This window comes from Rhea pennata, chromosome 7, assembly GCF_028389875.1.
Source record: "Rhea pennata isolate bPtePen1 chromosome 7, bPtePen1.pri, whole genome shotgun sequence".
Lineage (NCBI taxonomy): Eukaryota > Metazoa > Chordata > Aves > Rheiformes > Rheidae > Rhea > Rhea pennata.
The window spans coordinates 18,209,519-18,224,201 of record NC_084669.1 but is presented as its reverse complement, the minus strand read 5'-3'; the positions used below and the strand labels follow the sequence as shown (position 1 = coordinate 18,224,201).

At 36.3% G+C, this 14,683-nt stretch overlaps 1 protein-coding gene across 1 annotated transcript; it reads right to left on the bottom strand.

The window, feature by feature from the left end:
• Positions 1-793: 793 nt before the first annotated feature.
• Positions 794-14,464, bottom strand: CEP55 (centrosomal protein 55). The gene is made up of 8 exons (XM_062580380.1): positions 14,282-14,464; positions 13,110-13,394; positions 9,837-9,902; positions 8,152-8,293; positions 6,073-6,389; positions 4,177-4,248; positions 2,551-2,676; positions 794-1,000 (listed from the first exon to the last, which is right to left on the bottom strand). The coding sequence occupies exons 1-8, from the start codon at positions 14,462-14,464 to the stop codon at positions 794-796; spliced, it is 1,398 nt and encodes a 465-aa protein (XP_062436364.1).
• Between the last annotated feature and the right edge of the window lie 219 nt (positions 14,465-14,683).

Here is a 14,683-nt window from a genome sequence, read left to right as displayed (position 1 = left end):
CCTGCTTTAAGTCACCCTTGTTCAGGAGAACAAGTAACTAAAATAAAATAATAATAATAAAAATAAAAATCGATGTTGAAATCACCAGTTGCAAGTAGTAAAGACATTTCCACTACTACCCTAGCTTTAATGCATCGGGTTGATGATACATTATACATGTATATAACACATATATACATATTTTACATATGTACCTATATATGTATATGGTAACACTGTGGATACACACACACAGACTATATATATATATATATATGTATATTTTTATATAGTGATACTGTGTGGAGATGCATATAAATAGCCTAGTCTGTTGGAGATAGGTTGTAAAGAGACCAATTCTATTAAGGCCAAAACCCTTTTGTAGCTGTCATTGTCGATTAAGGTACAAATACAATTCTCAAACTTAGTTGACTAAGTAGAGCTGGATATGCCAAGTAGTGAAATAAAACCTGACACAATAGGTATGTTTTTAATGGTCTCATTTAATAGTGCAAAGAAAAAAAAAAAGAAAGTAAGAAAAAAGAGTCAGTAGTTTTTTTGAAGATATTCGTAATTCTAAAAATACTTCCATCTGCAACCAAAAATGCAGCAGACATTTTTCACAGAAATGTCAAGTAAATATGAGGCCAAATAAGTTATTATCTTTTTGTTAAAGAGAATTATAAAACTAGTAGTCCTTTATGAAACCGTGGGGGAAAAAAAAAAAAAAAAAAAGCTTAAAAAGGACCTTTCCCCTGTGTAAAACAGCATATTGGCAATGTTTAAAAAGCAAATATGGTAAGTCATTTGGAGTTCAGGCTGTACAAAAGTCAATATGTGCTAGTAATTCTCTGTGCTGGCTTGTTGGATACTGCATTTTACATCTGGGACACTCCAGAAAACTTTCATCAAGGAGATTCGAACATTTCAGAGAAGGACTTCTGTCATATATTGTCATCTTCTCTTCAAATGCTGCTTGCAAACCTTCCTGTTGTTCCATACGTCCAGATTCCTGGAGTTTCTGGAAAAGGAGAAGTTTTTGTATGCAATTAGGGCATGCATGTCCTGATCTAGTAGCTGTAGGAAAGAAGATTTGATGGCACACCTCTGTGTGTGTTATGGAATTAAAGAAAGAATTTTAAAGATGGCCAAATGTAATTATGCTTCACACATTAATAAGAGGGCATATGGGTCTGTTATGTAGTTCCAAGACCATATACAAACTAGATTGCAGATAGCGTTTTCTGTAGACTATTCAAAGCAAGTTTCCCCACAACATATGACTAGACATAAATATGACAAAGTACATCAGTTACATTATGGCAGCATTCTGTGTTGTGGCAGGAAATGCATTCTCATTCAGTGGTCCATGAAGGAGAGAGAAACTATTTCAAAATAAGAATATTCACCTGCTTCTTAGCACACAGGAACTCCTCAGTTCAACTTCCCTGCTTTGCCTAGACAAACTTCTGCTCAGCTGGTGTTGCTTTTGGCAGCCAGCAGGTTTTCCAGTGGCCTCAACTGGCAGCAGCAGCAATTGCAGCTCTAGCAAGTAAGACTCTCACAAGGGTAAGAACACATGAAGAAGGGAGTAGATGAATCCTGAGATATTGCAGCTCTTCATTCAACTAAGAAAATACTTCCCCAACTTGGATACAACTAAGGAGGAGAACAGTTTTGGCAGAGTTGCAGAAGAATTCTCATCTGCAACTTGTTAGGAGCTGTTGCATTTACCCTCTTGGTAATAAGCTCAACAGCTCCAGACCTGATCTAATGAAGGATACAGACATCTGACTTCTGTTCTGAATGCATCTCATTTAAGTTAGTCCAGAACTGCAGTTGACAATCCTATCAGCTATCACTTAATCTCACAGGATGCCTTATTTTAGGGTTCCAGAGGCTTTAACAGCCAAAATCCTTCTCAGCTCAAGACCTTAGTCTGGATCCAGCCAATCCTGGATACAATTGGGCAGAATGGATCAGTGCCTTGCTTAATACTTAATACTCCCCTACAAATTTCTCTGCTGAATCTAGAGAGTCAAATCTAGGTAGCATTCTTATATGATATGTAGCAAATACAATGGATGTTCTTTCCACAGTAGCAGAGGGACAGAACTTTTTGGAAATAAGAAGCTTAGGTTTTAGTGATCTACCTTACATTAGATGGGGTGAGTGAGGGAAAGTGATTCAACTTCTACATTTAAGGAAGGTGCCCGGATTGCTAGCAGTAAGTTTAAGTAGAAGCACACTGCAGCTTTGTCATTGTGCCACAGACAAAACTAAATACGTGTTGTGACAGAAAATAGAATTATGTTCCTCGCTCACGGACCTGACTCTTCTGGGGTCTTCTTCTGCAGCACTACTTTTTATGTGTTGTAGATAAAAACCTAGCTAGCTAACAGAGCGCTCTGCACCTTGGGGCCACATATAAGAGGATATAAGGACTTAGAGTGAATTTTTGTTGATAGTAATAGAAATCTCATTTTATTCAAACTAAGATCCCACACTGCAAAGATGTTCATTTATGTAAAATCCCTGACTATATTCACATGCAAGTTATTCAGTACCTACCAAAGGTTCCAGACGGGTTATTTGCTCCCTGGCCTTGCGCAGCTCCTTAAGAACTTTGTTCAACTGATGCTGCAAGTTCTGGCGATCAAGCTTTTCATTCTCAAAGTCTGTGGTACATATCTGGATCTGGCACCCCACCCCCCAAAAGTGAAAATAAAAGACTTCATGTCAGAATTACTAAGAATTAAGACAAAAAAGTTTCGATTTTATATATTTAAAGCAAATTTTACTCTCTAATCATACTTTAAAAAGCAAACAACAACAACAAAAACCACCTTGCTTGTTACTTTCACCTCATTCAATGAGATTCATACATACCCCATTAGGAAAATCTTCATCAGTATAAATACAGTTTGAAGGTATTTCAAGCAGATATAGTATCAGATTACTTGACATTTATCCATGGATTTAAAATTTATACAATACAAAGTTACAGTAGTGGGACATTGAGAAAAAGCATCATGAACAAGCACTGAGGAGATCTATACAAAAGCTTATCATAAGTACATGGATAAGTAATAGTAAGCTAAAAAACCAAGAACCTTGCAATGGTGAGCAGCATTTATAACACAAAGGTTTCTTTTTAACGTTAGCATAGACATTGAGGAGACAGCTACATTTATGTAAGGTTCCTGGCAAGAAATTCTACTTAATCTGATTTTAAATTATATACTTTTCAAATATATTTGAAAACTGGCACTATTCTTCTAGAATGAAATAGCTTCCAAAAGTACTTAATAAGCAAGTGTAAACTATCACTTCACAGTTCTGAAATCATCAATCCAGGCATCAAAGTTCTGCCAAACTGTATTAGGTGGTAGAGCTTCCACTGATATTTTCAGTGGACTATGATTTCAGATGTTTAAAAAGGGGGAGGGGGGAATACCCAACGCCATTATTGAGTGTATTTCTTTTAAACTATTGGCTTTAAACTGTGGCTTAGAATTACTGTTTTAACTCCACACCATTCTAACATAAAGGACAGTGCCTTACCTTAAAGTGCTATATTGTTAATGAATTGGAAGACTTCAAAATCTTAGCAATCTAAAGTAAACATTTTACAGATAAGCATATAATGCAAGTTCATACTAAAAATGCTAGTTTCTATTACAGGGTCCTTCTCATAGCAAGACAACTTGGAAAGAAACTATACGCAACACTGAATGCCCAAGTTTAGAAAAAAAATTGTGAAATAGCTGGGTTTTTTTTAAAAAAAGTTATTAGGTCTGTAGGAATATATCTGTAAAAAAGAAGACGTAAAAGATGACTATGCAATTATTTGTGTAATCTTTTCAATGAGTTTTTTGGTTTTAGGGTGCTTTCTCTCCCTTGTTCTGAGACTATTTATTTGAAAAGGTGATTGTGTAGTTAATATCATCTCCTTTAGTTACAATCTCTGATCTGTTAAATGTTACAGATTTTTCTGACAAATATATCAAAATTTTTAGAAGCAGCAAGAGATCATCCAGAGTTGAATATTACTGTATAATATTACTTTACTAAATATACTATTCATTCTTAAATTGGAGAAGTTATAGCCTAGACAGCCTTTTTTGTGCATATAATAAGTATTAAATATCAGATCCTTGAGTTGTCAGCTCAACATCTAACCATATAATTGCTTACCTGTTGTTCCAACAAAGCTATCCTACTGTGTTCCTCCTGCTGCTTAAGCAATGATTTACGAAGAAGTTGTACCTACAAGGTAGAAAAAACACCTTTGAAAAAAAAGAACTTAGTTAATAGTTAATAAGCTTAACAAATATTAAATCTAATAGAAGAGGGATGGAACTAAACTTATATTGCAGTGCCAGTATAAAACGTGTGCCTCTTACATAGCATCCAAATTCAGCTCAATACCTCTACTTTCTCAGAGGAACATTATTACGATGTGAGGGGGGAGGAAAACAAGATGATGTCACGGTTCAAAGAACAAACTAAACTTTCCTAGGCAATTACCAGGATGTTTTAAGACAAAAATATACACATCAAAACTTATGCTTACTCTATTAAAACTTGGCTACTGGGTGCGAGGGGAAGCAATGCTACTTTTTTTTTAAAAAAAAATAGAAATGAACAAGATTAAGAATCAGAAAATGTTATGCTAAAATGGATTAAATATGTGCATGCACAAAAAAATCCTTGGTTATCAGAACATATCAATCTTTATAGTGAATGCTGTTGTTCAGTTGCAAAACCTGCCAGCTTTTAATCAGTCATTACCAACCAGTGAGAACCAGCCTTTGTTTAGAAAGTTAAGCTAAGTTTAGAAAGCTAAGTATCAATCAACACTGCTTGATATTATTGATCACAAACTTTTCCAAGTAGCAAGCTTATCTTAGCTGGATGCCTCAAGGACTAGTCTTTCAAAAACTTTCCAGTTTCTCTCCAGCAGATAACATGGTCGTGTGTTTATGTTCAAAAGAACAGGCCGCAAGAGGATCTTTGTCAGCGTGATCGTGCTGACAGGAAGATTCTGATGAAAAGGCCACTGTAACCCTCCATGTAGGGGAAATGGCATAGTGCTCACGAGTATGTAAAGCAAGAGGTAGGCAATAAATATATATATAAAAAAGCCCCGAACATTAAGTATACGCATGTCTCCTCTCAGATCAGCCAAAGCGATTGAAAGTGATTGAGCTACAAACGGAAGATAGAATTAAGAATTTCATATATGAACAACAGAATTATTTACCTAAAATCATCAAGTTACTCTTGGGAATCAGACAAGCCCTCCAAACAGTTTGATCCCAGTGGGGGGTGGGGGAGCTCACCCGCGATGACAATAGAACTACTTTTGCCACAGCATAAACCAAGCACAACAGCTTTGCAAAAATGCACGTTGTTATGCTTTCTGATTTACAGAACTCAGCGATTTCTACAACAGCTGCAGCATGATATAGAGAATCAGATGCTGGAATTCATCTGAATGAAAAACTGCTGAGTGGCCACAATGCAGTGGTTAGTTGGGGGCAGTACCCAGGGATAAGCCTGCTTATCCAGTAAACATGAAACTATAGGCCCATGTTTATTTGTAGCAATGAGCTGATAGCAGAATCCTGTGATATTCTGCAGTTAATGATCCTTTAGCGTATTGCAAGGAAAAAAAAAAAAAGTATTACTTCTAAACATGCAAATCATTGTTAGGACTACATAACAAAAATGGCTTCTATGGACTTGAATTCTGTACTTTCTTGTTCTCATTTACTAATAACCTTGACGATTGAACCAGATTAGAATCAGTCTCACTTCTCTCTGCTTGTTCTTGTGCCCTGCAAGACTGGGGAAATAACTGAGCTGGTATGTGTTTAACAAGGAAAATTTGTAAAACTTTGGATTTTGAGCTAAAGTAATATATTAAAGAAAGAATTCAATTTTAAATACAAAAAGGGCAAGTCTAGATGTATATATAAAGCAGACATTTACTGGAGCAAGAGAACGAGGGTCTATTCTGATAAAATATGACTTTTAGTTCTCTGATTCTTTGCTAGTGATCTTAAATTTCCAAGTGCTTCCACTTACCTGAGATAAAAGATCATCAGACTTTTTCTTTTCTTCTCTGAGCTGTCCTTTAATAATTTCATTTTCTTGTTTCAGCCTCTGCAGTTTATCACCCTTGATTTTATTTTCATTTTCTAGAGTCTTCATTTCAACAACCTGCTGTGACTGCAGTAAGGCATTTAAACTCATTATTTCTTGTTGTGTTTCTTCATACTTCTTTTTTAATTCATTAAGCTCAGATTTCAGCTGGGTTATAGTGTGTCTTTCAGTCTCAAGATCACTTTTAGCGGTTGATAACAGCTGGTCATAATATTTCTGCTTTTCTTCTTGTAGAGAACCTTCACAAGCCAGAAATATTGAAACAGTAGCATGAAAAAAATTAGAAAAAAAAATCACATTTTAAAACAGAGAGTGAGCTCTTCTGATAGCATTTTAAAGTGCATCAGTAGAGACTCCATGTTCTGGGCTCTAAAACAAATCAGATTGTCACCAAGCTTGACTTAAAACAGCTTTCAGTACTTAGTATACTAACTTCTTCCCCAGACAGCTGCAGAAAAATATTAATTCCATTTCCCTATAGCATTCTGTGCTACAGCCATGCAAATAATTGCAAATAAAGGAGACTGGGATATGTGCTTTAATCAAAAAAGGGTGTTTCTTGGCTTGCTTGTTACCCAAGAAAAGTTTAACTAACTAGAATAAAATCAGGGAGTCTACAAATAGCAGTAACTAAAAATATATCTAATATGGAACAAGGAATGCGATCTTACATAGGCTGTGCTGCTTATTGGCACTGTAAAGATCTTGACATTGATACTTTCTTCTGTTCAAGGCTTTACTTGTGTTCTATAAAAGATAATTCACTACGGGAAGTTTCTTGTATAAATGTGACTTTTTAAATGATCTAAATGTTTTATTAGCAATACTCCTGTATTTTGCAAGTTCTTCCTGGAAAGCTATGTCATACCTGCTTTCAATTTATGTAACTGGATTCTTAGAATCTTGGATCTCTACTCCTGTCCAGCTGCTTAAAGAGAAGAACTTTCTCATCCGCTTACCCCTAGTCTCCTGGCTGCTCTGATGACTAAGCTTAGACTCCAGTAATTCTGAAGCACTTTTTCTGGTGAGCTACTTCAGTCTGCCTCCCCATAAAATGATGTTCACAGATTTATAAACAGCAGCAAAATAAGATTAAGATGATATTTTGCCATTTTCCATAACAATGCAAGCAGTAAATAAATAAATAAATAAATAAAATCAAGCTATTGCACATCAACTGCTTAGTGGTAAGTACACCCGTGAGCATACTCTTACTTAAAAATTTAGATTATTCTAGTTCTGTTTAGCAAACTTATCATGCAGATCAGTTATGGCATATATGAAATTATTCATTTGATAATGATGAAAGCAAACCAACTCCTTCTGGGACCTCTGTTTAACGAGATACTAATTTTATTCCATGTACTAGTCAAACACTACTCAAACCAATTGAATGCACAGTAGTGAAGGGGTGCTCTGTCACTAATAAGAAATCTCATAGGATGGAGGTGAGCTAGACATGACCAGATCCATATTGTGAAACACTGTTTTGGATAGATGCCAAACCTATCACAGTATTTCACGCCAGGTAAGAGGTGTTCAGAAGAGTAAAGGATGTGTCAGCCCTTAATCATTTTTATAATATTTATTTTTTAAAAAAATCTGTAAAACCTGATCCCCACCTAGCCAATAAACCCTTAATGCTTCTTTCACGTAGGCTGATGGTGTACTTTGAAGGATGGGAGGTATAATTACATTTGCTTCAACACTTTGTGCAAACAGAAAGATTGCCAACGGAGTGTCAAGGCTTTTATAAACCACGTGTAATGACAGAGATAAGAACAAAAAAAAAATCCGTGGATTAAGTAATGCAGCTAGATAATCAAAAGCAAAGAAATTTTATTTATCCAAAGAAATTTTACTTATCCAAATTTTACCATTAAGGAACCAAAACATTGACAGAATAAATTCCTAATTTTGTGCTATAATTTGTTTTCATAAAATTTGTTCTCTAGATAATTATGGTGTTAGTTGCTTGTGGGGGAAGAAAAAAATCAGTACCTTCTGCACTGGATTCTGTTGCACGCTGTTGGTTAACTACTTCCAACTTCTGTTCAAGTTCAAAGATCCTTCCTAGCAGGCCCCTAACATATGCTTCACGTTGCTGGTCGTACAGTAGCCACTGCTGATTTTTCTCAAGAGCCTTCATACAGATGAACAGGAAAAAGAACAAAACAAAAAATCACCCCAAATTCTCGTAATTAATCATGTTCTAAAAGTATTAGTCTTATTTCTTAAAAATAAAGCTATACATTATACAGTTGTTTAAAGAAAGCTAGTTAATTTCTTCTCTGCAAAATTTAATAACCTTTTCCATATGATAAATCTTCATCTGAAAAGCTAAATTAGATTATGGAACACGCAAATTAATATCGTACCAGTATAACTGTATAGAAACCAATACTGTTCAGGTGACTTATTGAAATGGGAAAGCTACTTAAAAAACAAAAGGCTTCCTTGACTCATGCCAGAGGTTATAAAGAATTAACCTTTTATTTTCTCAAATGTAAAATAACAACCTTGAAAATGGAATAAGCTAAAACTTACTTGTACAATTTAAAGTTTGTAAAAACAAAGTCAAAAGTTTAAGTTTGAGGACGTGGATTTTACATCTGTTTGGATCGCAGATTAATTCAAGTTAGAAAGGACTACAGGAGATCTCTAGTCCAATGTTACACTGTCCAAGGCAGGTTCTACAGTTAGGACAGACTAGGTTACTCAGGGCTTTTCCCAGGAAGTCTACTGTTAGGTGCCCCCAGAGCCATCTGTTCTTCAGATTGAAGAAGCTCAGTTTCAGTTATTTAATCACATAATTCAGTTTTGTCTTACCACCAAAGGAAAGAGTAATTATGGCATGTACTTCAGCTGACATGCAAGTTAGCTAGACTTAAACAGCAAAAATTTGTTATGGTTACAAAAACCCAATAATTTAAAAATCAGAATGAGAATCTGCATGATCATCTATAGGAACAGTTGCTTAAACTGCTCATCAGAAGCTTAATTATCTAAAAGGTAGTATAAAAAACACCCTCAGGTACAGAAATTCATGCTATGCGGTTTGGGTTGTTTGTTTTTGTCATGAGATTATATATATCTTTTGAAACACTAATTCTATTCCACTGGCAAGAAAATAAATGTATTACCTAAAAATTGTAGATATTAGTGTAAAACAAACCAAGACCACATAGAACTGTAGTAGGAATAGTTTTTTACTTCTGCAGAAAACACAAAACTAGAACTACAGTATTTTCTTCCTGTTAATGGTTTCCATATTTTTCCTTTAACTTCTCTCTATCCACCTTTGAACAAGAGATAGCATTTAGCATAGAAGCAAAAAAAAAAAAAAAAAAAAAAAGTAGTTTAAAGTACCGCTTCTGTTCCATCAGCAAGCACACTGTTCAAACATTGCAAGATGGAATCTTTTCAAGAATGCTGGAACACCTTGTCAGTTTTTGCTGGGGTTTTTTGTGTTGTCCCCCCCCCACACACACACACTCCTACCCACCCCAACCTGTTCTTATTTAATGATTGCCTTCTTACCTAATAATTATAGGTATGATACTTTTAGAAGGAAATGCATGCTCTGAGGTCCCATTATAGCCAAAAATATACATGGTGATAATTTATGTTTTTATGCATCTTGTTACAGGATTATGTATACTTGGAATGTTATACATAAAACTTACATCTTTCAGCTGTTTTTCAACTTCATTAAGATTAGTTGGTGATCCAGTGCTGTCCATTACAGTTTCCTGAAGACAAAGAACAACCCATTAATGTTCTTTAAAATAGATGGTTGAAAACTAGTCCTATAATTATTAATCTCACATAAGTAGTCAGCATAATAATATTTAAAATACAGCAAATATTGACTTATACATGTGATTTTTGTATTTAGAAATCTTTATACTTCGTTTTAAAAAGGATCTAAGTTACGTAGAAAACCACTTGTATACATAAAAGAAAACCTCCTGGAAAATACAGTGCATCAGATTTAAATTTAATTTATTCTGCAACTCAAAACATTTTAGAAGAATATCACATGTTCTGCTGAACTGCTGTTTTGCAAGTCTTGAAGGCTGCAGGAGGGCTTCTGAAAATTAAGATATCTAGCATTTTATTTACATATGAAAATTAGTAGTAAATGTTTGTTTGTTTGTTCTGTTTTCTTATCTTCAGTATATGAGTTTGACCTACACTATAGGAGCTGTTGACCTTGACAACTTCACTGGGATAACTAGAGCATTGTAAACATTTCAGAAAGTATGCAAGCCTATCTGGAACCATAAAGACAACTGGTTTTTTTTGAGACACAATCCGCAGTAAAACTCTCACATTTAAAGTACGGCTTTCAGAGGTTTTTTTAGACTCAGCTAAAACTAAAGAACAGTTACACTTTCTTCATAACCAGACATCAAATTTCACTGCACACTAGTCATAGTAGAAAGTTTTCTGAACTTGTGTAGAAAGAAGTTAGAAAGAACTTTAAAGAGAAAAATATGAACTGCTACCCAATTTCAAGCCATATTACTGAAAATTTTTCCTGTGATCTTTGGAACATGATTTAGAGCAAGTTTAACAGCTGAGAATATAGGAAATTTTGAATGAAACTTTTAAACTTCAGCGCTATCTAATAAAAATAGGATTTAGAGACACTATGATTGATCAGGTTCCTATTTCCATAAATATTAAAATACAGCACCATTAAAATTCTAGCAGGATTATATCATACAACTGTTGTTTCCAATCCAGAGGATGCATGCTCCTATGCCACCTAGAAGTTTCAGGAAGCACTGCTTGACTTGTTTTCAAGCTTTCCAAGACCTTCAGTCAAAGTCAAATTTTATTGTCCTTCATTGAAAAAATTTGTCAAAATTTAGAAAAAAAAAGTTGATTTTAGACTAAAAATATTTTAGCAATCAGAATCCAAAGTATAACAATCCAGTATTTTTGGCATCCATTGCTTTCATAGGGTTTCTTTTAGTTCGTAACTATGACAGCAAGCAAGCTACTCTAAAAACAGGGAAGGAGCCCTGTTTCTAATGTTACCAAAGAAGATGTCATGTCTAATGAGTAAGGTATAATTACATTGTTCCTTTAATCTTAACAGTTAGCACTTAAGATCGAAGGATATGCTTCCTTTAAGTAGCAGACTGCTCAGTTTAACTCAGTGGAGACAGTGATAAAGAGTTAGTACACATAACAAAAGGTTTCAGGTCGTGAGAATTTAGACTACAGGAGGAATCTTTGCCTTGGTTGTTCTACTTATTTACAACCTAGCATCCTGGTATGCTGCTAAACTTTTTTGCAGAATCAGAACATTATGCTATTGCCACTAAAGTTTAACTTAGCACCTTCTGCAGCTTACTACGTTAGATGTAATAAGGGAAGTCTAGTAAACAAAGAACAACTTGAGCATATTTTCTAGCAAACCAAAGTTTTTCATTTCATTTGAGACTATTCAGAGATGCACTTCTGATACTGCTACTGTGGTTTAGAAGACAGATTTCTATAGTAGTTAATAGAATGGTGAGTCCATTGACAAAAATGGCATAAAATCTGTTGAATGAACCTAAAGCTTTAAATTCTCTAACAAACTTCAGAACTTTTTAATACTGGAGATTACACATTAAAATGGTACTATTCTGCAAGACATCATATTGTTCAAAATGATACAAAAGTGTAAAGTCATTGAGAATTAGTAGATTAAGATTACTTTCTTTCATAAGGATGTGGCTCAAGCAGAATTTCTAGAAATTACTCGACTTTATTGTGTAGCATAGGAAATAGCACCACCTATGGATTAACAGCTGGAAAAGCAGATTTAATAGGCACCACCGTTTATTGCACCGTTTTCCACATGCAGCTTGCTGAGGTACTACTGCATTTTTTCATTGAGCATTAGGACAGGCTGGGGTGAAAAAACATTGTAGAAAACTAAATCCATTTATAGAATCATAGAATCAGTAACACTGGAAGTGACCTCTCAAGGTCATCTAGTCCAACCCTCCCCCCAGCAGGGTCACCTAGAGCATGTTAGACAGGGTTGCATACAGGCGGGCCTTGAAGATCTCCAGAGAAGGAGACTCCACAACCTCTCTGGGCAACCTGTGCCAGGGCTCCGTCACTCTCACAGGGAAGAAATTCCCCCTCACGTTCAGGCGGAACTTCCTGTGCTTCAATTTCTGCCCGTTGTTGCCTCTTGTCCTGTCACATGGGACAACTGAAAAGAGTTTGACCCCGTCCCCTTGACACCCTCCCTTCAGGCACTTAGACACATTGATAAGATCCCCCCTCAGCCTTCTCTTCCCCAGGCTAAACAGGCCCAGCTCTCGCAGCCGTTCCTCCTAGGGCAGATAAAAGCAGCCAAGCACCCAGCACCATAATTATTAACCATTTTAGACGAGGGAAGTTAACTCATTGTTCATGCCCTACCTTCTGACATATTGAAGCATTTACTATGTGAGTTGCCATGTAAAGTATAGGCAACTAGCTTTAAAAATTGATTGAGCAATAAACAAGGATTCAGAAGAGGAGGGAGGACAAAGACATTCTTGTGGCTGAAGCAGAGTAGCTAAGTTTCCCTTCATTAATTCCCTGAATATACAGATCCAAAAATAAAAGCGTGATAGCTGCTTCAGCCACAGTGGATCCTTACATGTAGCACCACTAGTCATATTGCTTCTATGTGAACTTGAAAAAGGGACCTTCTGGGACACTACCAGAGATTTCTCCTCCCCAAGCATGTTGCCTCTGGAAGGAGCTGGTTGTGTCCTCTACACATTCTTCACTTGGCAATGGTCAAACTTGATACCACCTTTCTTCAGAGAAGAATGTTTCAGCATGCAACAAACACGAAGGAAGATTTACAATGCATACTGTTTTGCGATTGGTTTTGGTATTTGGTGATTCCAAACATCAAGTCTAACAAATAATTATGACATCTGTTCAGTACTTACCTGGGATGCCGGAAAAGTACTGGCTCTGTTTTCAAGCTCTGAACATTTTGCAGTAACAGTAGCTAAGTTGCATTTTAACCGGTCCATTTCTTCTGACAAAGAATTAAGTAACTGTTCTCTTCTTTCTGCTTCCTTTGTTTTTTCCTCTAGTTGAGTAAGTAATGAGGGTACTTCACTGCTTTTGTTTTTAGACTTGAGCTTGTCTTTCAGGTTTTGGATTTCTTTGTCCTTCTCTCCAAGGATGTGGCTGTTTTTTTCTTTTTCTGTTTCAAGTGAAAGTATTTTCTAAATGAAACCCCCAAAAAGTGACACAAAGGAATAAATGTCAGTCTATATAGCCAAGGCATTAGAAAGTTTGCAACAGTTTGAAAAAAAATACTTTGAGCAAGCAGCAAACTCCACCAGACACAGTAAAGACACTAAATAGCTTAGCTGAAACTACAGGAGCTGTCTAATCACAGCTAGTACTTGGGCTAACACACCTAAAGCAACACTGCAGCATAGCTGTATCACAACACTCAGTGTCAAAAGAAATAGTCTAGAAATATTGATGTGCCTAGGCTTCATTTAATAATGTCTTTTGAAAGAGTCCATTTAAAGATTCCCAGTCCCTCTAGGTAGCTTGACAGTGTCACATACTAAGTCTTGAACTTTCTCTGTAAGCTCAGGTTTACCTCAAATGGACTACTACTACTTGAATGGCTTCATTTGTGCTCTCTGGTGGAGGTGGAATGATAATGTGGTGAACTGATTGCAGTTTTATTTACCTATAGTTGAGCAGGAGCTTGAAAATGTAGGTCAAGCAAATACTCTGAGTATTCTTAGTCACTGGCATGCACAGTGTTCTCTGCAGGAAGCGCTCACAATAAGTCTCTGGGACCTGATGCAGCTGGAACAGCAGAAAGGCCTGAATGGACTAATTGTGGCCTCTGCCCTTCTACTGTTCTGTTTAATAACCTTGCCAAATGACTTTAACTTTATTAGTTCAATCATCATGGAAAAATACCAAAGGACAGAAATGCTAAACTAAAACAGTAGTTACATCAAAGTAAGCCAAATGTTAATAGAGACTGACATCTTGTTTATGAAGTTTTACATACTCAAGTATACTATCCATGCACAATCAAAACATCTAACAAAAGTTAGTTTGAAAATACAGATATTCATCTCACCTCTAAGAGTCTCTTTCTTTCTGGATCTGTCATTTTGCCTTTTCCTTTCACGATTTCTTCCATTGATTTTTTGAGGGCTGCATTCTCCTTCTTATACTTCTCAAGCTCATTCTCAGGTCTGGAGCTACCAGACTTCAAACCCCATTTGCCAATAATTATATCTTTAGTACTCTTCGAATTCATCTTTAAGCATCTGTGGAAGCAAACACGAGAATTACTGAATAGCAGCACCTTCCCTCGGCCAAGCAGAACCTATCTCCTCACGCCGCTCCGATACGACACGGGTAGCGCAGGCCCCCCGGCCCCTGCGGAGGGCCCGCCGGGCCCCGCGGCTCCCCTGGGGCGGCGGCAGCGCCCGCTGAAACAGCGGCCGGCCGCGGGGCGGCCCTCTCCGAGGGCTGC